Source organism: Schistocerca serialis, chromosome 3, assembly GCF_023864345.2.
Source record: "Schistocerca serialis cubense isolate TAMUIC-IGC-003099 chromosome 3, iqSchSeri2.2, whole genome shotgun sequence".
In the NCBI taxonomy this organism is placed as follows: domain Eukaryota; kingdom Metazoa; phylum Arthropoda; class Insecta; order Orthoptera; family Acrididae; genus Schistocerca; species Schistocerca serialis.
Genome location: NC_064640.1, coordinates 198202827 through 198230131, shown reverse-complemented (window position 1 = coordinate 198230131; position 27305 = coordinate 198202827). Strand labels below are relative to the sequence as shown.

The following is a 27305-nucleotide window of genomic DNA, read 5'->3' as shown; positions in this document are numbered from 1 at the left end:
GGTGTTCTCAATATCGCTTATCGTAGAAGTACCAACACCATACTTCTCGGCAAACTTACGACCAGTTTCTCCTCTTTCTAATAGATCAATAATGTTTATTTTATCTTTCAGCAATAACACCACACTCTTGCATGATGTCTAAATCAAACAATAATGGAACGTGCGGGGTAGAGATTGTGTGGGATGCGGGCAGGTAGTGCCTGCGTGACACGTCTGTGTACGCACAGACTACACTACAAAGACACAGTCTCCACTGTGTTCTATCCCACAACCCACTGCTATCACGATGCATTTATGTCTCAGACTTATCGGATTACTTTGGATGATAGCAGACTCCAGTTTAACAATTCCACCTGTGACAATCATACCCACCAAACATCTGGATATAATGCTAGTATCGAGTCTTTTCTACTTTACCTACCCGAAGACCTCCTGCATTGCCTCATCCCAACAGCTTGCCTGTATTGCAAAATAATATGAAGACTTGTCTCTTGGAGCCTATCAACGACTTATTAGCTCAGGGACAAGGACAAATTACCCTTGACCGTACGAAGGTCCATATTAATGACAAGAACACTTAAGATTACATACACTGAGTTAGCATAGGCACTTGTGTCAATTTTCTGCTGTCATAGCCCATTAACGCCAGATTTCCTCACACATTTCTAATGGATATGTTTGTCGTACATCCCACATTGATTTCTGCAGTTATCTTGTGCACTGACAATTCTACCCAAATGTCGCTGCTCTCATCCTGTAAGTGAAGGCCATCTACCACTGTAATGTTGGTAACTAAGGCAATGCCTGAAGTTTGGTATTCTCAGCACACTTTTGACACTGGCTCTCAGAATATTGAATTCCTTAATGATTTCCGAACCTGAAAGTGGAATGGTGGTGGTGGTGGTGGTGGTGGTTGTTGTTGGGATATTTAAGGGGGACTAAACAGCGAAGGTCATCAGTCCCCCAAGTGGAATGGTAGTTGGAGCTATATGCACGAGACATCCCGAGTCTGTCGATTCCCACTGTCCGTAATCTTATTGGAAATCTTTTCACTTAAATCACCCAAGTACAACGAATGACAGCTCCAGACCAGACCGTATGTTGAAGATTACAAATTACTTCTTGAAAACACTGTATCATATAGGTTTTGCACAAGGTGGATTCATTTGGTACTTGTTTGTGTATTTTTCTAAAAATACACGACCTGTATATTTATTCAGTGTCAGAATTCACTAATGCTATGCACAAGTCTTTGGCAAGTCTGTGACTAAAACTTGGTTGTTCACCAACATTAGTTTAATCAGTTGCTAGTTTAACTTTGATTTATTCTTAGACCTCTCTCTATGCCATGTGGTATTAATGTGTTGCAAAATGTCATTTTTCTTCAAAGAATCACTATTTTCACACACCAAAGAAAATAAGACAGTGCCATCTTCACTGAAAATATTTCTTCCAAACTCATTTATACATATGTGTAAGAACGCCGACAGAGGTTTTTGTGGGTGAAATTACCTAATTGCAACAGTGCCCAATTATGCACACTTTAACTAATGGGCATTTCACAACACACTGCAGCTTGGAAATAGGTGATTCACCATTAATGCCAACGACATCATCCCAATGCAATAACTGACTGATGAAATGATGACTCATCAGCCCAATTACACCAAGTTTTTCTCCTTGCAGTTCATTACCACAACACCACGGCTATACCTTAGCATTGATCTCTTACGCATTTCTACTGAAGTTAATTTTTATAATCCAATAAATAAGAGAAGCACTGATCGATAAATGGTGGCTACGAGTGATACATACACCTTTAAAATCACAGTTTTTGGTAAAATATGCTGTTTGGATTAAAAACGATAAAATAAGTAAGCAAAAACATTTTCTTGCAAAATAAGCATAAAACAAAGCACAGTTAAAGTGCTTATCTACAAAGTATGACCTTTCTGCTTAGCCCATAAAGTGCAGAAAAAACTATCCTTTTTGCTTAGAAATCTGTATTTTAATAAATAGTAATAATAAAGTACCTTAACAGCTTTTACATCATTCTGTAACTTTTTTGATTGACTTCACACTACCATCTGTTTGATCTGTGAAATAATTACTTAAATAATTCGATTTAACTCTACAGTAACTGTATTGGAACTGCACACAACACGATTTCATTCATAAGAAAACTGCACTTTACATCTATAAAATAAATACTGGTAATCTATGGAATTTGTGCTTAAAGCATATATTAGTGGTGTACGTGTCACCCAAGACTAACTGTAAAGAAAATAAACATTTTACTGTTGCTTCACAGACTGTACATATAACTTGGCATTTTGGAATGTGAGAAGCCTGTGAATATAATTAACTAAATGAAGGAACAAAAACACTGCCTTCTGTAACAGTTATTATTTTTATTATTACCACATTTAAATTATTTTATTAACACTGTAAAGAACATACATACACACAGGATCCTGATATGATCCTCAACTTGATAAATGTATCTCATAGTACATAAATGAAAAAAAAAAAAAACTGTTTATGAAACAGAGCTGTCATTAAATCTCCTCCTTAAATGTAAGTTATACAGACAGAAATCAGTTTATTGGTTAACATGTTCATATCTTACAGACTTTACAAAACCACACAAACATAACAAGCACTCTATAATAGACACAGCCATTCTCCATATACAAAATTGACAAGGTTAAGATGGGTTTAGCATTAAGCAAGCAGATGCTTATCATAACCTCATATTATGAAGTGTCATTATGTAGTAATAAATAATAACAGTAACTATAAAAATAAATAATAAAAGCACACTGCATTAGCCATCTGATGTTAATTTGAATGTTTATCAGTTAGTTTTATCAGTATTGTTCCTACTGCTAGAGGTCTTGAGCAGTGGAACTGTGAACTCTAAGAAGCTGACATAATTTTGTTTGCATAAGATTGACCCATATGTTCCAAAGTACATGTACATGCTCAGATTATAACATGACACAGTGTAAATGGGCTGCCTGGCACTCCTAAGACACCGGGCCATATGGATCTGAATTTGCAAACTTGCATTTGAGACAATGCCACGCAGGAAATGTAATACCAATAAAGCAATTTCCGTTGCAGTTCTGTTACCTGAGCATCGAAGATCGACTGCTAAGTTATTACTACTCAGTGCATACTGCCTTTTTGGACGAAACTGTTCAAACACCATATCATCATCATCATCACCACCATAAACAACAACAACAACAACAACAACAATAAATGGAAAAACATCTATTAACCCTCCACTGATTGTGCATTGCAGTCCATACAACAGCCAGCCGATAAATGGTTATGGACAGAAAAAAACTTGCAACAAAGGAGTGGTGAGCAGCAGGCAGCAAGAAAAGTGTTGGTGCAACAAACAGCTGATGCCAATATTCCACAAAGCTGACTGGAAACAATGGGCAGTTAAAATATGCCAGGTACAATGGTGGGACTGGTGGAGGGTTAATGTTAATTGTTAGACATTACACACAGCCATTTTATGCCATTCAGAGAGCAAGCAGCGATTAGGATGTTCTTCCCACTTCAAAGAAACTGACATTTGCTACACACCTGTTTCTTGCAGGGGACAAGGAAAATAACTGTACAGACATACAGGCTTAGAACCTCCTCTTTTTTTTCCTCCACATTACTTTTGACAATCATTTTCATCATCATACATACATGCATTACACAAACATTAAGATTATTTCATAACAATACTAAGGAACACACTGAATGGATTCACCCTGCTACATGGAACACACACTGCCAACATTTGTCTTTGTCTATTAGTACAAGTTTTTGATTTCTTCCCATTACAATTAAACACTGAAGTGTATACTTATTGTCTTTCATAATAGTGGCTTTGAGCTATACCCAAAAATCTATCTAATGGAAGTATGAAGGAAATAGCAACTCTTCAAACCATTCCTGCCTTTTTGCTGAATTGTTCCTGCTTTCTCTTCTCACTTGCTCTTTTCATTTGACTTCTATTGTTCTCTTCTCCTACATATAGAACCAATCAAAATATAGAATATTGTGGAACAGGCCGATAGGCACTGCTGGAGATTGCGATTTAAAAATATTTAATAAGTATTTACTTAGAGATATTGACTCATTTACCTATGCTCGCAAGTATTCACACAACATATTCTGCTCCAACACTTCCTTAAAACATTAAAGCATTCACTGTTTGAAACATTTAGCAAAAGCAATTCTGGAAATCACATGAAAGTTATTTTATTGTGAAACAAATAAACATTTGCAGTGGTGAGTAAGATCAAGTACTGTATGTAAATAGAAATGGCAGTGTTTCCATGTAAAGCAGGGTCGTCAATACACATATTACATAAAAGTTATTCTATTATTGTCATTTCAGTTGGGAATAAGAATATTGTCTTATCGTTTGATGCCCATTATGTATTCTGCAACTCCCAGGTAATACACCATTTGTGCTATTCCAAACAGTGGTGCAATGACAATCATTCTGCAAGCACCACCTTTGAAAAATGCAAGAGGACCTTCATTCTTGAGTATTTTTCTGGAAAAGAAATCATGGTGTAAATATGCTGTTCATATACAGGATGGATTTGCAGTGATAAGTTTGGCAAAACACATTACGTAATACATGCTCTTTGCAGAAACAAATACATAATCTCACTTGAGCTCAACAAATTTGGTATTCTGAGTGTCCAAGTTTTCAAAAAAGAAATTTTTTTCCAACTACACATAATACTGTTATACAGTACAGGTAACCCATTCCGCTTTAATTCAACGTAAGCTGTGTGAAGAACTTTGAGTAATAAGAGAACAATTTTCAGGGCATACTTTAACCTTTTCTAGTGCATTGTTTCAACAGCTGCTATTAGTCTCCTTAACATTTACAGGACTACACTGTCTTTATCAAAACATGAGAGTCATCTATATTTGCAATGATAAAGGTCTGTTAGCTGCATACCAAGTAGAAATAACAATTTTCAGCATTTCAAAGTAAACAATCCAGATAATATGTAGGAGTTGCTGGTAAGAAACGTTTTCAATTTCGCTTTATGCTTGAAGAGAGCTTGTCACACACCTAGGCACCAGAATTAATCAACCCACTCCAACGAATATACACCATATAAAAATTGTGTTTGTTTCCTACATTAAAAATGCTTTGCTGAGAGATTTCTTTATATTTTTGCATTAATTCTTAGTTTCCTGGACTACTGCTCTATCTTGTGTACCTAAATATACTGCAGACATGCACATGAATGTGTAAATGACAAATTATAAATCACTGCTTCCTGATACTTCTCCAAATTCACCTGTCTTGACATTGACAGCCATCTAACTGAAGCTCAAATTCAAACCCTTGTTCATATAAAACGAACTAATAAGCAAGAATATTGTTAACAAAGAGATAAATAAAAACAGAGAGGCAAATGAAATTAAGCTCCACAACCTTCCTCACGGAAGCAACAAACAATGCACATGTGAATAAACAACCCGCTAATAAAAAAAGTTTCACGACACATTTATTCTGTTATGAAGTTCGCTATGTATTCCCAGTCACAATTTGAAAATAATAATAGCATTCATCTAGAAACAAAGATTGCCTCACTATCCACAGCTTAATCTTACTTCACAGAGAGGAGCAAACCATGAAGCTATTAAAAAAATAATTTACCACATTCCCTCTCATTGAGAGCAGTTTTAAAAACAAACTGAATTTATTTCTGCTTTGGAAATGCTACTACTACTACTACTACTACTACTACTACACAGATGAACTTACAAATATCTGTGAAGAATTGTGTTAAATTTATTGAACTCTAGTGCAGATTAAGGTTAAAGCAAATAGCTAATTATATTAACAGTCATCAGGTAGCAGTATTTTCATCGTTAATGGGAGTTGTTGAACATGATCAATCAAACATGATCAATCAAACATGCAAACAACAAAACTAAACCAAACTGATTACAGAAACATCTTATTTACTCAGCGCACACTATTTACACCAGCAATAACAATTGTAAAAAGAATACATTGCGAGAGAAAATAAAAAAATCATTATGTCACTCAAAAGTGTTAATTCTTTTGATTGTTGTAACTTGATGTGTATGCTGCGTAAATCACAGGCTGATGAAAATATTTCAAAATTAGACTTGAGTGTTGGTCCGGGTGAAGGAAATTCGGTTCCAAGGCGGTAGCCAGGAGTAAAACGTCAACCAAAATGTCATCAATAAAAATACAGGTCAGAAATTACAGAAAACCTAGAAACATTTCCACAAACTTTTCTACTATTTAATATAAAACAATGTAGCTGAGGACAATTAACTAGGTGTTGGACAGTAGCACAGCATCACAGCTGTTACTGCAACAAGCAAAATTACAATACTTTTTCAGTTCCAGTTCCTGCATACTGAGTAGTTTTTAAGTATTTTATTATGTAAATGTGTCAAAACAGAAGAGTCCTCAACATTCACACAACAAAATGAAGCAGTATAGCACTTTTATGATGGATATTTCATTTATTCTAAAGCAAATCTTATTTTATTGTAAATGCACGTGTGTTAGATTCAAAGTTGAAGTGTTGATTTGAAGAATATTGGGTTTAGTATTGTTGGAAAAGTTAGCGAGTCACTTTCTATTTTAAATAGATGTCTAGCATGTAGGGTTTTTAGTATTAAAATAGCAGTCCATTTTGTGCATTTTATGACATGTAAGAAAGTCATGCTTTTGGTTGGAGTGAGTATTTCAAGTCCTCACTGGCATAAGCAGCAGGTTACTGAAGAATGCTCGAAGTGGAAGGTCTCTTGGGTGCAAGAGAGAAACAAGGACACATCTGTATGGGCCATCAGAGGAGATGATAGCAAAGTTTTGTACGATTTTTGTTCTGGGGCACTGGAGATGCAGTGTTACACTTACTAAAATTCAGCTACAAGTGGCACTTGCAACTTTCGAACTAGCAATGACTTGTTCCATTACTGGGGACAACTACCATTCATGTTATACTTCATGCATTACCAACTGCCATTTAATATTTATTATTTTATAATCTTGTTTAAGTATATTTAGTAGGACCACTATTTTTGCATAATACTACTCTGCTTTCGAATAAATTATCAGACTTGCGCAACTTTAGCCTCGTGGAACCACCAACATTATTTTGCAAACATCTCTCAATTTTATCATTTCTCAATTATCAATTAATTCACACCATTGCCTGTGTTTAATTTATTAGACTGTAAGGTCACAATTTACTACAGATTATTTATTTATATTAGCTACTGTGTGTAAAGTAGATGTGTACAGCTTGACACCATGACATCAGCATGCCACAATTTTAATTAGAGCTATACATAAGCTCAATACAGATTCTTATAGCTAACTCACACTGCTGAATGTAGGACAAGTAGGAAAGATGGTAAATCCCACTGAGATGATGTTTCAGGAATAATATTACAATCTTGTGCTGACCAAATAGCATTCATTAGTCAGTCACAAAATTTCATGAGAAACTAAAGTATGAAGCTGTGATAACAACTTCAAAAATGATTTCCATTTTTGTAAATGGGTAACTGCCTCTCAATTTGACTTTGTTAAAGACTACTATATGGAGAAAAAAACATAGATAGATGAAAACTCAAATTCAGTACTGTTAGGGCTAAACAACAAAATCTGCACTGTTTGTATATTCTGTGTCCCTACCAAAGTCTTTAACTGTTTGGGCCATAAAATTCCACTTTGGAAAATATCATAAATGTTATTAATGGCACCTGTTTCGCATAAATTTTCATAACAAAATGCAGAAAGGAACATTGACTAATTCCACCACAAGAATGAAACTGAACTCAAAATAGGCAACATAAAATGTGGAGCGAGCAGGATTTGATATTGAGTGTACACCCGTTCATAAGCTACATAATTAATTTCCAATAACTTTAAAAATGGTACAATACATCACACAGATGGGAGCTGAACGGGTGTACAACTAGTTCACAGCAAATAGTTTGAAGTTTTCATCCCACAATGAATAATAAGTAGTTTCTTAAAAAAGTAAATAAATATATAAAAATTTTACATTCTGATATTTCTTCCTACACTGTGTGTGTGTGTGTGTGTGTGTGTGTGTGTGTGTGTGTGTGTGTGTGTGTCTCCAATGCCTGTCCCAAATAGAGGCCTTATTGACAATGAGATTCTGGAGTTACTGAAAAATACTAGTGATACAAAGTATATTAGTGAAAGTAGCAGCTGTTCACAAAGTGACAGTGATGTTACTGCCAGTATACTGAATGTAAGTGAAGAGACAATGAAAGATGCACAATACTCTTAAGTAATTGCACCTGAAACACTGCAACCGCTATCACAGCCATTTCACAAGCTGCCTGGATCGAAGTATGTTGCTAATGGGGTCTTCTGTAAGTGAATATTTCAAACTATTTTTCAGTGCACCTTACCTTTAACTGATTGCCACCGAAACAAATCGCACAACTAAGCAATTTATATCGAAACATGCTGCTGCTTTGTCCAGACTGTATAAAAAATGGAAGAATGGTAATAGCTGAGGTAAGACTTTTTTAGCATGCTTACTGAATATGGGTTTCAGCAACAGACATACAATGTTTTCATAAAAAACATCTTGGGCATTTACATAGTTCGGCAAAATGTATTCTGCCCTTAAATACAAATGTTAGGCGATTTAAGAACTGCAAACATCAGGCATACTATAATTTACTGTCCAGTTATTATCTCTGCAAATAATATTACAGATTTATTTTTCTTATGTCACTGTATTCAGAAATTAATATAGATTTTATGGACATTAGTGAGCTTTCTTTAAATCAAGCATAGTGTTAATAATATGGAAACAAAATGTCCCACTCGAGAAAGGCCCCACAAATAAACATTTGCTTAAATTACGCTGGAAGTGATCGCCCTTGACTTGTAAACACAGTTGAACACAATGCTGCAGATTCTCGAATGTTGCTGCCAGAACATCTGGTGTCATTGCCTAGATTTCGTAAATCTTCCAAGTTGTGTGGTTTGTTCATGTAAACTTTGACTTTTAATCTGGTGACTGCGGGGGGCCACTGTGGTTTTGAAATCGCTCTGCCAGAGAAAAATGATTCTACCTGATTCACTGTCACTCGAGACATGTGGCGCCATCCTGTTGGTACCAGCTGAGGGCAAGTTCATCATCACCCAACTGGTTTGCAAATTCCCGAAACATTTCGATGTAAGCTGCACTTGTTACAGTACACTTGGGGGAAAAAAAAAAAAAAAAATATTGATCGATGATTAAACACTACGATATTGCACAGAACACACCAATCTTTTGTGAATTCAGGGGTTGCTCAACCAGTGCATCTGGATTTTCATTACATCGCAAATGTGTATTCTGGGAGTTTACAGTCAGAGTGGTGGAACCACACCTTGTCACTGATCCAGGTTTACTACAATATTCCTGGCTTCTGAGTAATAAATTGCTGCAACCAAAAACAAAATGTAATGTGTGTCTTTGTCAATGACATTCAGTTCCTGAACAACTGTAAACCTGTATGGATACATGCTCGCTTTCTTTTGCAGTTTTACAACATGTGCTCTGTGACATTCCACATTTGGGAGATAAATGTGGAGCAGACTTTCCAGGAGAGGCCAACAATCTTTGTTTCACGTCAGTCACTATTTCTTCTGATAATGGCAGCCGTCCCCTGCCGTGAAGATCCACCACCACCCTCCACTACCCTCCATCTTGTTCACTAACTTTTGTATGCAGCATTTAGAAGGTATATGCTGGTCACCAAACTGATCAAACAAACATTCGCTGATATGTCTTAATGGAACCACTGTTCCCTTAAATGATGCTGGAGAGTGCAGTGTTGCCACATCACAAATTTCACGGTGCAAATTCGGAGGAATTACTACACATTTGTGGGGCTCCTATCAGGTGGGGTACCCCGTATAGCAATTTAAATACAACACTGTATGACTGTGTTAAATTGTATGACCTATTAGCACTCATTGCTTAAAATGGCTGACTGCAAAAGGATTAATGACCACACTCTACATGAAACATTACTTGCAAAATTCCTCATAACCCATCTCAATAACAAGCTAAAATAGAGTAAACAAAAAAACACCTTATCAAGAAGCCTTTTCAGCACATTTTGCACTCCCATTGTCATATGGCATTATCTTCTTTCGGACAAAACAGTTAAAATACATAACATATTTATTCATCTAGGGTCAGCTATAGAAATATCTTGTAAAATAAATAACTCAACACCTTGCAAAGGTATCTAAGATCTTGGGACTGCTACACTTACTTCCCAGTACATTTATTACCTAAGAGGATGTCTAGTGTATAATAAAATTCATTTCCAGTTCCACACAATGGCTATACACGACACAAAATTATTTTAATGTAAACTTTACCTCCTTGTCTAGGGTTCAAAACAGAGCTCTGCATTCTGGTTAAAAGGCCTTCAACAATCAGGCATTCAATAAGAAATTAGAAAACTACATAAAAATGACACTTAAAAAGCCTGAATAGTTACTTCTACAGATTATCTTGATTTAAGGACTGAAAATGCCTGTTACATACATTAAAAGTTGCAATGTTCGTTGAAAACAGGCTTCTACCCTTACAGTGTATACATAACTGGTTTTCTGTGATAAACATCAAAATTAGCTATTTGATATAAGTAAGAAAGTTGCAGATTTTTGAGGTGGTGGCTTTTCTCTTAACTTACACAACTGGTTTATGGCATTTTCATAAATGCAGTGTAAATCTGACTTGTGCCCTTTTGTGATGTGATCAACAGATGCTGAAATATGAATGAATGACAAAGCATACTAATTACAGGCCCAAATTCAATAAAACTAGACACTGCAGGGTTAATAGGTCAACAGGCATGCAAATGGTTCACAGTGCTCTCAAAAAGACTCATATTACACAGTTTCATAAACAAATAACCTGCTAGTCTTAGAAATAGGAAGACATTAATGATTTCACACACACACACACACACACACACACACACACACACACACACGGAAGTGGGGGGGGGGGGGGAGAGGGAGATGGAGAGGGGGAGAGGGGGATGGGATGAGGGAGGGAGGGAGGGAGGGAGGGAGGGAGGGAGGGAGAGAGGAGAAGAGAAGTAAAATGTGAGAACTAACATTATCGCATCAGGAACTCCAGAATATCCCATCTCTCCTTCAGCTTTCTTCAGCAGTTGCAGTCTAGTTTTAACAACATCAAATGGATTAACAGCAAGTGCTGCTAATGAACCCGATGCACAACCAGCAAGAAATGAACACCAGAATACTGCTTCACCTGAAACAAACAAACTGAAATGTAAATTTGCTTACAATAATTATTAGCTATACATCTTGAAAAGCTTTTATGTTATAAAAAAAAGGTAGTCAACTAAAGAGAAGGAGGAAGGACAGTATGGTCATATTTGCACATCACTGTTATTTTTATTGTTGTTGTTAGTAGCAAAACTGGAGGAACTGCTAAACACACTGTCATACTGAAGTGATTCTGTGATAACTCCAGGCTAAGTGATATTTGTGGGAATTAAGAGTTTACTGTGTATGGCGAGGAATATTGATGAAATATATAATTTCTTACTTACCATAATTCAGAGATTGCTAATGAACACATGTAGATGATGTTCAAATTACTCTACTCTGCATTTCATGTCATATCTGTCAGGAGTGTACATGGCAATTTTCTTTCTGTTTGATTATATTTCTGCCGTAAAGACCAAATAATAACTACTTTCAGTCCACCTCAAAAATCAAAGGTACTAAATGGTATTTGATCTCATCAGGAACCATTCATTATTACAGATGGGGGAACTCGAGGAATATTTTAGTAAACTTCCAAAATAATCAACTGCAAGGGAACATAGGCTAAATATTGATCACTGTTGTGACTACTACTAATTTAAAACCACTTGCATCATGTTGTAGGAAGTATTATACAATTCCATCTTAGAAAACAGGGGGGAGGGGGTGGGGGGAGAGGAGGAGGAAACATTGATGCACTGATTTTACTAATTACCTTTTTTGTGTGTGGGGGGATACACGGAGACACTGATCTGACTACAAGTAATTGTATCTAGATTACTTAACATGTGTCGCTTTGGACTGAAGGAGATGCTCTCTGGTTTCAAGTGGCTAGCTGAAATGGTAAAGAAAGCCAGTCTTGCTTGTGAGATGATGGTGAAGCTCATCATCTGTAGCATCATCTACAAAACTGAAACCAATTGTGGTACTTTGGTACAGAGCTGAGTGGAGGGTCTGAATCAGGGGGCCAGACAGTTCTGCCACTGTGTAGTCTGCAGATTCCTTGTCTTAAGCCATAGGGTAGTGGCTTTCCAGGTCGCGCTTAATAGGTCAGGGAGCCACTGTACACAGGACTAGGCTACAAGGGTGATGGGGGCAGTGGGGACAGGAGTGGGTAGTCTTTTTACATTAGAGGAGCTCGGCAAACTACAGACAAGGCATCTGTCCAAAGGGGTATGGGACAAACACTTCTGTGTAGACCTAGCAACAATATGTATTGTAGTTGCAAATTATTGTAGTCATGTTGAGAAAGAACCAGAGCTCCAATTGCTAACAGAAGGCACTGAAGTTACAAATGTCATACACATAGCAATCTGGCTAAAGCCACAAGTAACTTCAGCTGAAATTTTTACGAAGGACCTAGCCGTATCCAGAAAGGGTAGATTAAATATAGTTGGTGGCGAAGTGTTTATTGCTGTCAGAAGTAGTTTACCTTGTACTGAAACTGAAGCAGATAGTTCCAGTAAGTTAGTATGGGTGAAGGTTATATTTGGCAACTAGAATAAATTAATGATTGATTCTTTTCACAGACCTCCGAATCAGATGATACAGTTGCTGAACCATTCAGAGAGACCTTAAGTCACTTCAAAAATGTATCCTACTCATACAATTCTAGTTGGTGGTAGACATAAAACAGTCCGAAGTCATACCGAATGCTTTCTCAGAAAATAATTTTAAACAATTAGTTCAGAAGCCAATTCTAAGTGTAAATGATTGCAAAAATATACTTTACCTCTTGACAACAAACAATCCTAAGCAAATAGGGAGTATCATAACATATACAGGGATTAGTGACCCCAAGATTGTTGCAGTGAGACTTAATACCATAATGTCAAAATCCACCAAAAATACACAAGATATATATAAGCAGATAAAAATTCACTTTATGTAATCCTAAGAGAAAATCTTCACTCCTTCCAATCTGACTATGTACGCATAGACCAGACGTGATGCAAGTTCAGAAAACCGGTATTGATGGCAAGTGAGATATACATAGGGTGATGAAGAAACTGCACACTCTGACTTCACAGTGCGATTCCTCACATATTAGTAATACAAAAATGGCTCTCTCAAAATTTCAGCAGATTAGTGCTGTGCAGTTCGGACAGTGGGTAGAGTTTTGACTTTGCATGCAGGAGGTCCAGGGTTCAACTCTGGGTCAAGGCTTATTTGTTTTTATTTGCTAAAAGTAGTCTGGATCGTGGAGTATCTGGCATCTTAATCACCACACAGCGATTTCTTTTTTCTTCCATGTATTGTCTCATTGATAGATACAAACATTATTCTGGCCATATTCAGGTCCATTGCATTTCGCTAGTAGTAGGGCTAGCAACACACTTTGCAAATAATTTCGATGGGCCCTTAGGGGGAGGGTACACATGAACACAGTTTGGAATATACACTCCTGGAAATGGAAAAAAGAACACATTGACACCGGTGTGTCAGACCCACCATACTTGCTCCGGACACTGCGAGAGGGCTGTACAAGCAATGATCACACGCACGGCACAGCGGACACACCAGGAACCGCGGTGTTGGCCGTCGAATGGCGCTAGCTGCGCAGCATTTATGCACCGCCGCCGTCAGTGTCAGCCAGTTTGCCGTGGCATACGGAGCTCCATCGCAGTCTTTAACACTGGTAGCATACCGCGACAGCGTGGACGTGAACCGTATGTGCAGTTGACGGACTTTGGGCGAGGGCGTATAGTGGGCATGCGGGAGGCCGGGTGGACGTACCGCCGAATTGCTCAACACGTGGGGCGTGAGGTCTCCACAGTACATCGATGTTGTCGCCAGTGGTCGGCGGAAGGTGCACGTGCCCGTCGACCTGGGACCGGACCGCAGCGACGCACGGATGCACGCCAAGACCGTAGGATCCTACGCAGTGCCGTAGGGGACCGCACCGCCACTTCCCAGCAAATTAGGGACACTGTTGCTCCTTGGGTATCGGCGAGGACCACTCGCAACCGTCTCCATGAAGCTGGGCTACGGTCCCGCACACCGTTAGGCCGTCTTCCGCTCACGCCCCAACATCGTGCAGCCCGCCTCCAGTGGTGTCGCCACAGGCGTGAATGGAGGGACGAATGGAGACGTGTCGTCTTCAGCGATGAGAGTCGCTTCTGCCTTGGTGCCAATGATGGTCGTATGCGTGTTTGGCGCCGTGCAGGTGAGCGCCACAATCGGGACTGCATACGACCGAGGCACACAGGGCCAACACCCGGCATCATGGTGTGGGGAGCGATCTCCTACACTGGCCGTACACCACTGGTGATCGTCGAGGGGACACTGAATAGTGCACGGTACATCCAAACCGTCATCGAACCCATCGTTCTACCATTCCTAGACCGGCAAGGGAACTTGCTGTTCCAGCAGGACAATGCACGTCCGCATGTATCCCGTGCCACCCAACGTGCTCTAGAAGGTGTAAGTCAACTACCCTGGCCAGCAAGATCTCCGGATCTGTCCCCCATTGAGCATGTTTGGGACTGGATGAAGCGTCGTCTCACGCGGTCTGCACTTCCAGCACGAACGCTGGTCCAACTGAGGCACCAGGTGGAAATGGCATGGCAAGCCGTTCCACAGGACTACATCCAGCATCTCTACGATCGTCTCCATGGGAGAATAGCAGCCTGCATTGCTGCGAAAGGTGGATATACACTGTACTAGTGCCGACATTGTGCATGCTCTGTTGCCTGTGTCTATGTGCCTGTGGTTCTGTCAGTGTGATCATGTGATGTATCTGACCCCAGGAATGTGTCAATAAAGTTTGCCCTTCCTGGGACAATGAATTCACGGTGTTCTTATTTCAATTTCCAGGAGTGTAGAAGATGCAGTGGTGCAAAACAACTTGTGTCCACGATGTGCACAAAAATGCTTACTTACAAGCTGACCAATGAAAATGAGTAATTGCATTCCTGTGTTCATAATACGTAACTGCAAATGTGTTTTAGAAGACTCACTGTAATCACTGTAAGACAATTAAGACGCTAGACACCGTAACATGTCGACCACATTTAGCAAACAAAAATAAATAGGCCTTGATGCAGAATCGAACCCTCCACCTCCTGCACGCTAACCCCAAAACACTATTCACAGCACCCACTGAACAGCACTATTGCTAAATGCTGACAGAGGTAGTTACCATACATGTGTTGACACTGTTGCCAGATTGCCAATCTTCAACATCTATTTACTGCCCAAAATGTGGGCAACATGAAATTTTGTGAGAAGCATTTTTGTATTGCTAGTATGTGAGGAATTGTGCTGTGAAGTCTGAGTGGGCGAATTTTTCTTCATCCTGTATACCAAATAAATTAATAATAGAGGGTACTGCTCCCCCATGGTACGCAAAACAGCTCACAACACTGTTGCAGAAGCAACGAAAAAGCATTGCAAGTTTTAAAGAACACAAAGTCGCCAAGAGTGGGGACATTTTACAGAAGCTCGGAATTTAATGTGAACTTCAATGGGAGATGCTTTTAATATTTTTCAAAACAAAACCCCCATCTCAAAATCTGGCACAAAACCCAATGAGAGATTCTGGTTGTATGTACACTACACCAGCAGCAAAATGCAATCAATACCTTCACTGAGTGATAACAATGGTGATGTTACTGGTAACAGTGCCATTAAGGCAGAGTTACTAGTTTTCCAAAATTCCTTCACCAAAGAACACATAGAAAAAGGGGAAGGCTAACCAAGGACTGCATTTTATTGGCAGGACACTTAGAAAATATAACAGATCTACTAAGGAGACTGCCTACAATATGCTTGTCTGTCCTCTTTTAGAATACTGCTGCGCGGTGTGGGATCCTTACAAGATAGAACTGACAGAGTACATTGAAAAAGTTCAGAGAAGGGCAGCACGTTTTGTATTATTGCGAAATATGGGAGAGACTGTCACAGAAATGATACAGGATTTGGGCTGGACATCATTAAAAGAAAGGCATTTTTCATTGCGACGGAATCTTCTCATGAAATTCCAATCACCAACTTTCTCCTCCGAATGCGAAAATATTTTGTTGACACCGACCTACATAGGGAGAAACTATCACCACTATAAAGTAAGGGAAATCAGAGCTCGTATGGGAAGATATAGGCGTTTGTCCTTTCCACGAGATATAGGCGTTCGTTCTTTCCACGTGCTATACGAGATTGGAATAACAGAGAATTGTGAAGGTGGTTCGATGAACCCTCTGCCAGGCACTTAAATGTGATTTGCGAAAGTATCCATGTAGATGTAGAACCCAAAATTCAGAGTACTCCACTGAATTACAGAGCCATATCACTAGTCTTGATTTGTATTAGGATTTTGGAACATATACTGTGTTCTAACACTATGAATTACCTCAAAGAAAACAATTATTGACGAACAGCCAACATGGATTCAGAACATATCTTTCTTGTTAAACAACCTGCCTCTTTATCCTCACAAAGTAATGAGTGCTATCAATAAGGAATAGCAAATTAATCATACATTTTTAGATTTCCAGAAGGCTTTTTACACTGTACCTCAGAAGCAACTTCCAATCAAACTGCGTGCGTATGGACCATCATCTCAGTTCTGTAACTGAATTCATGATTTCCTCTCAGAAATGACACAGTTCATAGTAATTGATGGTAAGTCATTGAGTAAAACAGAAGTAATATCTGCCATTCCATGAGGAAGTGTTTTAGGCCCTCTGCTGTTCCAGATCTACATGAATGAATTAGGAGACAACCTAATCAGCTGTCTTAGATTGTTTGGAAATGATGCTGTCATTTACCTTCTTGTCAACTCATCAGATGATCAGAGCCAATTGGAAAAAGATTTAGACAAGATATCTGTGCAGTGCGAAAAGTGACAATTGACTCTTAATAATGAAAAGCGTGAGAACCCAAATACATCGGCTGGATTTCGGTTACATGATAGATCACATAAATTTAAAATGTAAATTCAACTAAATACTTAGAGATTTTGATAACAAATAATTCAAATTGGACTGATCACATAGACAATGTTGTGGTGAAAGCAAACCAAAGACTGATTTATTGGCAGAACACACAGAAAATGTGACAGGTCTACTAAAGAGATTGCTTACATTACCCTTGTCTACCCTCTTCTGGAGTACTGCTGTGCAATACGGAACCCACATATCAGACACGACTGACCGATGATGTCGCTGTCTGGTACCCTCCCCTCAATCAACCAACTAACCATCAGACACAAATGACAGAGGACAACAAAAAATTCAAACGAGAGCAGCTAATTTTGTTTTTTCGTAAAATAGGGGAGAGAGAGCCACATATACGATATGCAAATTGGGGTGGAAATCATTAAAACAAAGGCATTTTTTACTGCAGAAGGATCTTCGCACAAAATTTCAATCACCAACTTTCTCCTCAGAGTGTGAAAATATTTTGTTGGGCCTACCTAAATAGGACGAAACGATCATCGTAGCAAAATAAGAGAAATCTGAGCTTGCACGGAAAGTTTTAAGTATTCTTTTTAGTGTACAGTAAAGTTTCATCACTGAATGACTTTAGGCAAATACAGGATGATACAGAATCTCTTTTTAGTATGATGAATACCAGCTTGTTCCAAATGTAGGAAAATGTAAGCTAACGCAGGTGAGTGTGAAAAACAATCCTGTAACGTTTGAATAAAATATCAGTGGTGTGCTGCTTGACACAGTCATGCTTAATAAACATCCAGGCGTAACATTGCACAGCAATATCAAATGGAATGTGCACATGAGGTTGGTTGTAAGGAAAGTGAACAGTAGACTTCAATTCAGGTTGGGAATTCTATGAAAGTGCAGCTCACCTATAGAGGAGCCTGTACACAGAACACTTCTGCTGCCCATTCTTGAAAACTGCTAGAATATTTGGGATCTCAAACAGGTCAAATTAATAAGAGACATAGAAGCAATTCAGAGGCGTGCTGCTAGATTTATTACTGGTAGGTTTTATAAACACACAAATATTATGAAAATGCTCCATGAACTCAAATGGGAGTCCCTGGAGGGCAGACAACATTATTTTCATGAAACATCATTCAGAAAGTTTAGAGAACTGACATTTGTATTCTGGCTGCAGAATGATTCTACTTTCACAATGTATCTGTACAAAATAAGACAAATTAGGGTTAGTACAGAGACTTTTCAAAGTTCAGTTTTCCCTTGCAACATTTGTGAATGGAACAGGTCAGAAATGGCTAGCAGTGGCACAAGGAACCTTCTGTCACACACTGTACAGTGGCTTGTAGGGTTTGTGTGTCTATGTAGAATTGAGGAGCTAGTTGGAGAGAAGTAGCAATCCTGGTTTTAAAGGAGCCATGTAAGACCCCAGGAAAGTGGTGCACTAACCTGCTATTCCCTGCTGCTGACCAATTCATTAGAGAGAATAGTAAGCATTGTTTTAGTAATGGAGAACAATTCAGCTATTTTATTGCAGTTGTATAAATGACCTGAATGTCTTTGCATTTATTTTTAAATGAATAAATAGCACCATTTAATTTTAACGTCTTCACAAAGTCATTTTCTTGGATGGAGAGTTGTCAAACAGATTAACTTCAGGTCTGCCTCTGAAAAGTGTTTTGGGCCTCTTACTGTTCATGTTGTATGTTACTGACATAGCAGACAATATCAACTGCAAACTCAGTCTTTCTGTAGATGATACAGTTCTCTGTAATGAAGTTTTTTCAGATAAAAACTGCATAAATACTGTCTGATCTTGATAAGATTTTGAAGTGGAAACTTGCTTTAAATGCTCAAAAATGTAAAACTGTGCTCTCCATATCCATTTGATATTTTAAGTACATCACTGAGTCACAACTGGAATCAGTCAACTCATACAAATACCTGAGTGTAATAATTTCTGTGAACATGAAATACAATGATCATACACACTCAGTCATAGATAAAGCAGATGGAACACTCAACTAGGTACCTAAAAATATAGCATCTATTTGTGGCAAAATCCACATTGTTGTCCAAATTTGTGTCTAAATTTTGTTTCTTTGTTCACGATTAGATGTGCAAATTTAAGATTGTCACTCTACATGCCTGAAGACAAGGCCTTACAGCTTTGAAGTTGGCAAGGGGGGGGGGGGGGGGGATTTGACTGGGGAGCTTTTTGACTGGAATGTTCTCTTTTGCAAAAGCTTCAACAATTTTCTTACAAAATGGTATACCCACATTAGGAGAAGACTTACAGCATAGTCTAAATACATTGACATTTGTTTTCTGGTCGCTACACTGCAGAGTGTGAACAGTATACTATACAGGGTGAAGTGAAATTTGTGCACTCTTGCTTCGCAGCACGACTCCTCACATGCCAGAAATAAAAAACATAAAAAAAAAATTTAAAAAAAAAAATGTCTGTCACAAAATTTCATCTGGAAAGTACATCCAGCAGAAAAAGGACATTAAAGAGTGGCAATCTGGCAACACTGTAACCACATGTACGGTAACTATCGGTGTCAGCACATAGAAATTGTGCTGTACAGTTAGTGCAGTGGATGGTGTTTTGGGTTAGCATGCAGGACGTCAATGGTTCAATCTTGGGTTGAGGCATATGGTTTTATTTGGTAAATGTAGTCCAGGTGGTATGGTATCTGGCATCTTAATCATCAACAGTGATTGCAACGGGTCATCTAGAAAACATTTGAACTTACATACTACAATTGTAGAAATGGAAGATTGGTCAGCTTTGGAAGAAGCCCTTTCCAAATCGTGGGCATGAATTCATTCTCACCACTTCATCTACTAGATTTGAAACCTGTTTTCTTTGTACCCTCCTCCAATGGTCCCACAGATTACTACCAACTATTATTCTTGCCTTAGGTTACCAGTAGGAGTAGCAATGTGCTTTGTGAATGATGTCCAAACTCAGTTACTATTTGTATGTGTTATCACTTTGGTCCCACTAATTATGCCTTTCAACACTGAGTCTGGCAACTGCATTCTGTTTAGTATTTATCTTCAATGCATACTTATTATTATTATTATTATTATTATTCTATTGATGAGATTGTGGAAACATTATGTCTAATACCGTTAGGGAAACAGCGTAATTCAAAACTGAACATTTCACAATTAGCAGTGTCGGGATGAATCACGCAGAACAGTACCTGTCAGAGGGGTAATGCACCTTAGGTGGAACAACACGCAGTATTGATGGCATGTTTATACTGCATGCGCTGTCCACCAGACAGGGACTAGTTGCGACCAGAGTAATGCGCCCATGACAGACTCCAATGTACACGAGTACACTATCTAAACCAGTGTGGCAGACTTAACGGAATACACAAATGATGAATGTTGGATATGCTTCTGGTCCTTGGTGCACCTGATAACCGGGCTGGTGTTGCCGCTTGTGAATATGCTGCTAGATATCCTTGTCAACACCAGATAGAAATGTGTTTCGTCGTCTGGAGCTGCTCCTTCAGGACTCGGGTCCTCTCCTTCCACCATCATGTGACAAAGGTCATCCATGTACTCGCCGCACTCTAGCTACTGATGCAGCTATTCTGGAGGTCATACACCAAGAACCTCAGTGAAGCAAGGCAGCTGCGCGTCTCACAATGCACGGTCATTAAGACTTTGTGAACACCGTAATATGGTCGGATGAAGCAGCATTTTCACTCATGAGGGTGTCTTCAATATGCACAATGCCCACCATTGGTGTGAGGTTAATCCACATGTCACTCGTGACCGTGAATATAAAATGTGCTTTGGTTTCAACGTCTGGACTAGTTGGGCGACAGGTGTTTGGATCCCTACATGTTGCCTAACCAGTTGACTGCACGAAGGTATCATGCATTCCTCTCAAACTGTCTGCCTGATGCTCTGGAAGATGTTCCACTACATGTTCGACAGAGGATATGGTCCCAACATGATGGTGCAACTACACACTTTGGAACTAATGTGTGACAGTATTTGGATGGAACATTTCCCGGAAAATGGCTCAGATATGGAGGTCCAGTTGTATGGCCACCATGTTCGGCTGATCTAAATCCCCTGAATTTCTTGCTGTGGGGACACCAGAAAGAACACGTGCACTCTACTCTGCCAACAAATGTGGAAGAATTGGTAGTGTGTGTTCATGCTGCGCTTGTTACTGTGGACGCAGCTTTGCTGGGAAGGGTCCAGAGCTGTATAATCTGGAGGGTTGCGCAACGTTTGGACATGCAGGGAGGTTGCATTGAGCATCTGTTGTTCTGATGACAACGTATTCTGTTGTGAAGGTCACGCGGTCATTAATATGGACATTATTACTGTCACAGGTTCCTAATGAGCAACATCTGAGCACTCATTACATGTAGCATAAATAACAAGTAGATGTTGTGTTATTGCACTGTGCTATCATCTTTAGCATCTGATATTGTTTTTGTAGTTATTCTGTCCTTTGACAGGTCATTTGTTTCAACTGTATTTCTTATTTGTCCAACCACGTATTTGTTATGTTCAGTGTTACAAAAGGTTGTACATTTAGTACATATGTGACTTAAGAAATGGTGTATATTACAGTATGAAATGTCAGAATGAAATTAGCAAATGAAAAAATGCACCTCAACCTAAGAACGAACACTCTACCTCCTGCATGCTAACCCAAAACTCTATTCACTGCACCAACTGTACAGCACATCGAAAATGTGCTGACACAAATAGTTGCTATATATGTGGTTACTGTGTTGCCATATTGCCACTGTTTGAAGTCCTTTTTCTCCCGGATGTACTCACCGGACAAGGTGACAGACATTTTTTTTATTGTTGGTATGTGAGGAGTCTCGCTGCGAAGCCCAAGTGTGCAAATTTCACTTAACCCTGTACACTGGCAATCTGTAAGGAGCAGCGGAGGTAACAAGTCTGCCTCCCTCTCACAGGGCAACCAGAATAAACTTGTATTCTGTGTAGACAGAAGTGACCTATGGTCATGGAGATCGCCAATTCCTTCCAGTGTTGTGACAGTCCCAACTGAACTCTGTAAATGACCAGGATTAGCCCTTTCTCCAATTTCAAAATAAGCAAAGAAAACAAGAAGCAAAGCACAGCATAAATTATAACAACTTTCAAACTTTAGCTGGCAGACAAACATGTGTTTCTTTGTTCATTTTGAGAGTACATCTTTGAGAATATGTGGAGGAGTATTAGAGCAGCCACTGACAGCTATAAAGTACAGGGCATTGTCATCTCAGTTTTAGCAATGAAGTTGTTGGATTATTGTGAGACGAGCCACGCCCACTTGGTTAAACCTGCCAGTACAGCAGTAACGAATGGCTTTCGCAATGCAGGCAAGGGTATTACTCCCCAAGTGTGTTTCAGTGGCATTACCGAGTATGTGAGTAGAAGCAGCCCATCGGAATAACAGATGGCGTGATATAGTGTACAAATAGCTGTCAATTTTGTAGCAGTTTCATTCACAGCCGAGTAGCTCCACTATGACACATGGGCTAGGCCAGACAAGGAGACCAAATGGAACCACCAGCAGCAGTCACTATTTTGATTCTACTTTGAAGTACCAGCATCCTGCACTAAGTCCAGCCCTGGACTTAGTGTCACAATCCAGTGGACCTTCCCGGCTCACTTCAGCAGCAGTTGGATTCCTGCCCTGGGGGCAGACAGTTGCAGCCCACACAAGGCGCATCTTTGTGCTGCATGCAGTGACTGCACAGTTGCAGTCAGTCATAGCAGTTTGCTACTTCTGCAAGATTTGTGTCCACCTTCACATGCAACTTCCACCCAATGTTTAAGGCTCACGCAATAGAGTCACATGCCAGGCACAACCACAGGCATCAGCAGAGCTAGGCACATGTTTATTGCAGCCAGCTAGCATGTTGCTTGCTATCATACAAACCACCCACCCTCTTTCCGCTTGGTGAAGGCACAGTTGCCTCCTTTCATCGATGCACTGCTAATGTAACACTGCAAAATGAAACATTAATTTTGATAGCCCCTTCTCTCTGAGCCTTCCACAAGCCTGCTAGCCTGCCTCAACCATTCACCTTCTGCCATTCTTACATCATAGCCAACCGTTCATCCCCAGGACGGCTACAGTTCTACAATGCATTACTCGGCGAGTATGTTATACAAGCCATTCAATTACACCCAATTGACAATGCACAGGAGAATCTAGCACCATGTTCTGTTGATGCACTTGTGCACTTTTTATTTTGCAAACATGTTCTTACTCACATTGTCTTTCAAAACTGGTCTCCACCAGATGATGTGCATTACCAGCAACAAATAAATGATTACATTTTTGATATTTATATGCTGAAAATAAACTTTTTTATAAGGAATTTGCATCTACATATGCATTTATCACAATTGCAAATTTTTCAGGTTCCTAATTTGAACCATCGGTAGGATACTATGAAAATGCAATGAATTTACGAAGGATATTGCTTACAATACACTTGTGCAATCCATCCTTAAACACTGATCAATTCTGTGAGATACACCAAACAGGCCCAACAGAGGATGTTGGACACATTACAAACAAAGGCAGCACAAATGGTCACAGCTTTGCTGAACCTATGGAAGAGCATCAAAAAGATGCTGAAAATCCTGACACGACAAACTCTTGAAGATGGATGTCAACTACCCCACAGAAATTTAATTACGAAGTTTCAAGAACCAGTATTTTGTAAGGAATCTGAGAATATATTGCAGCACTTGACATATGACTCTCATAGGGACCACAAAGACAAGATTAGACAACTTACAGTACACAGAGAGGTACTTAAGAAGTCCTTATACACAAGTTCCACACATAAATGGAAAGGGGAGAAATCCTTATACATGATACAACGAGTAGTACCCTCTGCCATGCTGTTCACAGTGGTTTGCAGAATATTGGTATAGAGGTAGATGTAAAACATGCACCTGAAGCAAGATTCAACAAGGAACAGAATGCAGAGTATGACGTAAGAGGCATATACTTTGAAGAGGGAGAGAGATGCAATCAGGTAGTTAAGGTGTGACCAGGAGGTGGCCACATGGAATGTCTGTAAGATCTTCAAGAACATTCTAGAGTATTCTGAGTAGGTGGCCTTCTAGTCTACAGAAGCTTAGAAGATAAAGTAACTCTGGAAGACAATATCAGCCAAGTAAATGGATCGTACAGATGACTTGGGTATTATTATTTCTTTCCTTTCTCAGACGTTATGTCTGGTTAAAAATGGAAAGTGACGCGGATCTTGATCAAGCGTGACTTCCTTTTAACTGTACGGAATATGTTACATTGTATTTAGGAACTTTCGGGTAATTGAACATGTATCAATAATTACGGATTTCTGTAGTTGTATATATAAGTTTGGATGTAGCTGTATTGTGTTGATGTACTGGTGGATATTGTGTAGTACGACTCCTGTAGTTGATGGTATAATTGGTATAATGTCAACTTTATCCTGATGCCACATGTCATTGACTTCCTCAGCCAGTTGGATGTATTTTTCAATTTTTTCTCCCGTTTTCTTCTGTATATTTGTTGTATTGGGTATGGAAATTTTGATTAGTTGTGTTAATTTATTCTTTTTATTGGTGAGTATGATGTCAGGTTTGTTATGTGGTGTTGTTTTATCTGTTATAATGGTTCTGTTCCAGTATAATTTGTATTCATCATTCTCCAGTACATTTTGTGGTGCATACTTGTATGTGGGAACGTGTTGTTTTTATTATTTTATGTTGTATGGCAAGTTGTTGATGTATTATTTTTGCTACATTGTCATGTCTTCCTGGGTATTCTGTATTTGCTAGTATTGTACATCGGCTTGTGATGTGATCTACTGTTTCTATTTGTTGTTTGCAAAGTCTGCATTTATCTGTTGTGGTATTGGGATCTTTAATAATATGCTTGCTGTAATATCTGGTGTTTATTGTTTGATCCTGTATTGCAATCATGAATCCTTCCATCGCACTGTATATATTGCCTTTTCTTAGCCATGTGTTGGATGCGTCTTGATCGATGTGTGGCTGTGTTAGATGATACGGGTGCTTGCCATGTAGTGTTTTCTTTTTCCAATTTACTTTCTTCGAATCTGTTGCTGTTATGTGATCTAAAGGGTTGTAGAAGTGGTTATGAAATTGCAGTGGTGTAGCCGATGTATTTATATGAGTGATTGCTTTGTGTATTTTGCTAGTTTCTGCTCGTTCTATAAAGAATTTTCTTAAATTGTCTACCTGTCCATAATGTAGGTTTTTTATGTCGATAAATCCCCTTCCTCCTTCCTTTCTGCTTAATGTGAATCTTTCTGTTGCTGAATGTATGTGATGTATTCTGTATTTGTGGCATTGTGATCGTGTACGTGTATTGAGTGCTTCTAGGTCTGTGTTACTCCATTTCACTACTCCAAATGAGTAGGTCAATATTGGTATAGCATAAGTATTTATAGCTTTTGTCTCGTTTCTTGCTGTCAATTCTGTTTTCAGTATTTTTGTTAGACTTTGTCTATATTTTTCATTTGGTTCTTCTTTAATATTTGTATTATCTATTCCTATTTTTTGTCTGTATCCTAGATATTTATAGGCATCTGTTTTTTCCATCGCTTTTATGGAGTCACTGTGGTTATCCAATATGTAATCTTCTTGTGTAGTGTGTTTTCCCTTGACTATACTATTTTTCTTACATTTGTCTGTTCCAAAAGCCATATTTATATAATTACTGAATACTTCTGTTATCTTTAGTAATTGGTTGAGTTGTTGATTGGTTGCTGCCAGTAGTTTTAGATCATCCATGTATAGCAAATTTGTGATTTTGTGTGGGTATGTACCAGTAATATTATATCCATAATTTGTATTATTTAGCATGTTGGATAGTGGGTTCAGAGCAAGACAGAACCAGAAAGGATTTAATGAGTCTCCTTGGTATGTTCCTCGCTTAATCTGTATTGGCTGTGATGTGATATTATTTGAATTTGTTTGGATATTAAGTGTAGTTTCCCAATTTTTCGTTACTATGTTTAGGAACTGCATCAGTTTAGGATCTACTTTGTATATTTCCAATATTTGTAGTAACCATGAGTGGGGTACACTATAAAAAGCTTTTTGGTAATCAATGTATGCGTAGTGTAGCGACCTTTGTTTAGTTTTAGCTTGATATGTCACCTCTGCATCTATTATCAGTTGCTCTTTACATCCTCGTGTTCCTTTGCAACAGCCTTTTTATTCTTCATTTATAATTTTGTTCTGTGTTGTATGTGTTATTAATTTCTGTGTAGTAACTGAAGTTAATATTTTGTATATTGTTAGTAGGCATGTTATGGGGCAATATTTTGCTGGGTTTGCTGTGCCTGCTTGATCTTTAGGTTTCAGATAGGTTATTCCATGTGTAAGTGTATCAGGGAATGTGTATGGGTCTGCAATGTAACTGTTAAATAATTTAGTTAGATGTGAATGTGTTGAGGTGAACTTCTTTAGCCAGAAATTTGCTATTTTATCTTGTTCAGGGGCTTTGCAATTGTGCGTAGAATTAATTGCTCGGGTGACTTCATGCCGCAAAATTATCACTTCAGGCATTTGTGGTATCATCTTGTATGTGTGTTTCTGCTTGTATCCACTGTGCATGTCTGTTATGTTGCAATTATTATTCTGAAAGTTAAAAATCAGAATAAAACTTGTGATCACCTCTTATGGGAGGCTGACATCTGAGGAAGACATTTGAAACATCTGAAGTGATGGCTTGAGTCTGACATGGAGGGGATGAGGACACACTCAGGTAGAGGAATGTGAGCAATGGATGAAGACAGATGTCTCGATAGCCTGCCAATGGACCACGCAGATTACACAATAGCTGTTTAGTATGTGAATCTTGCAAATGTCTAAGTTAAAAACCATATAGCTGTTAGCTTTTGGATACAATGAGTTCAGTTTTATTTAAAGCGTATTTTGAATCTGTGGCTAGAAAAGAAACTGTGCACTGATGATCATGTCCCTCATGATCAAGT

General features: G+C 38.8%; 1 protein-coding gene across 3 annotated transcripts in view; it reads right to left on the bottom strand.

Annotated features, from left to right (window-relative positions):
* Window positions 1-2391: 2391 nt before the first annotated feature.
* LOC126469907 (mitochondrial glutamate carrier 1-like) overlaps window positions 2392-27305 on the bottom strand; it is a 175993-nt gene continuing 151079 nt past the window's right edge. For all 3 annotated transcript variants that reach the window (XM_050097264.1, XM_050097266.1, XM_050097265.1), the window contains exons 8-9: window positions 11201-11357; window positions 2392-4573 (exon numbers count right to left, since the gene is read on the bottom strand). In XM_050097264.1, the coding sequence (XP_049953221.1) occupies window positions 4432-4573; window positions 11201-11357 (299 nt within the window). In that variant the 3' untranslated portion in view covers window positions 2392-4431. The remainder of the gene's footprint in view (window positions 4574-11200; window positions 11358-27305) is intronic.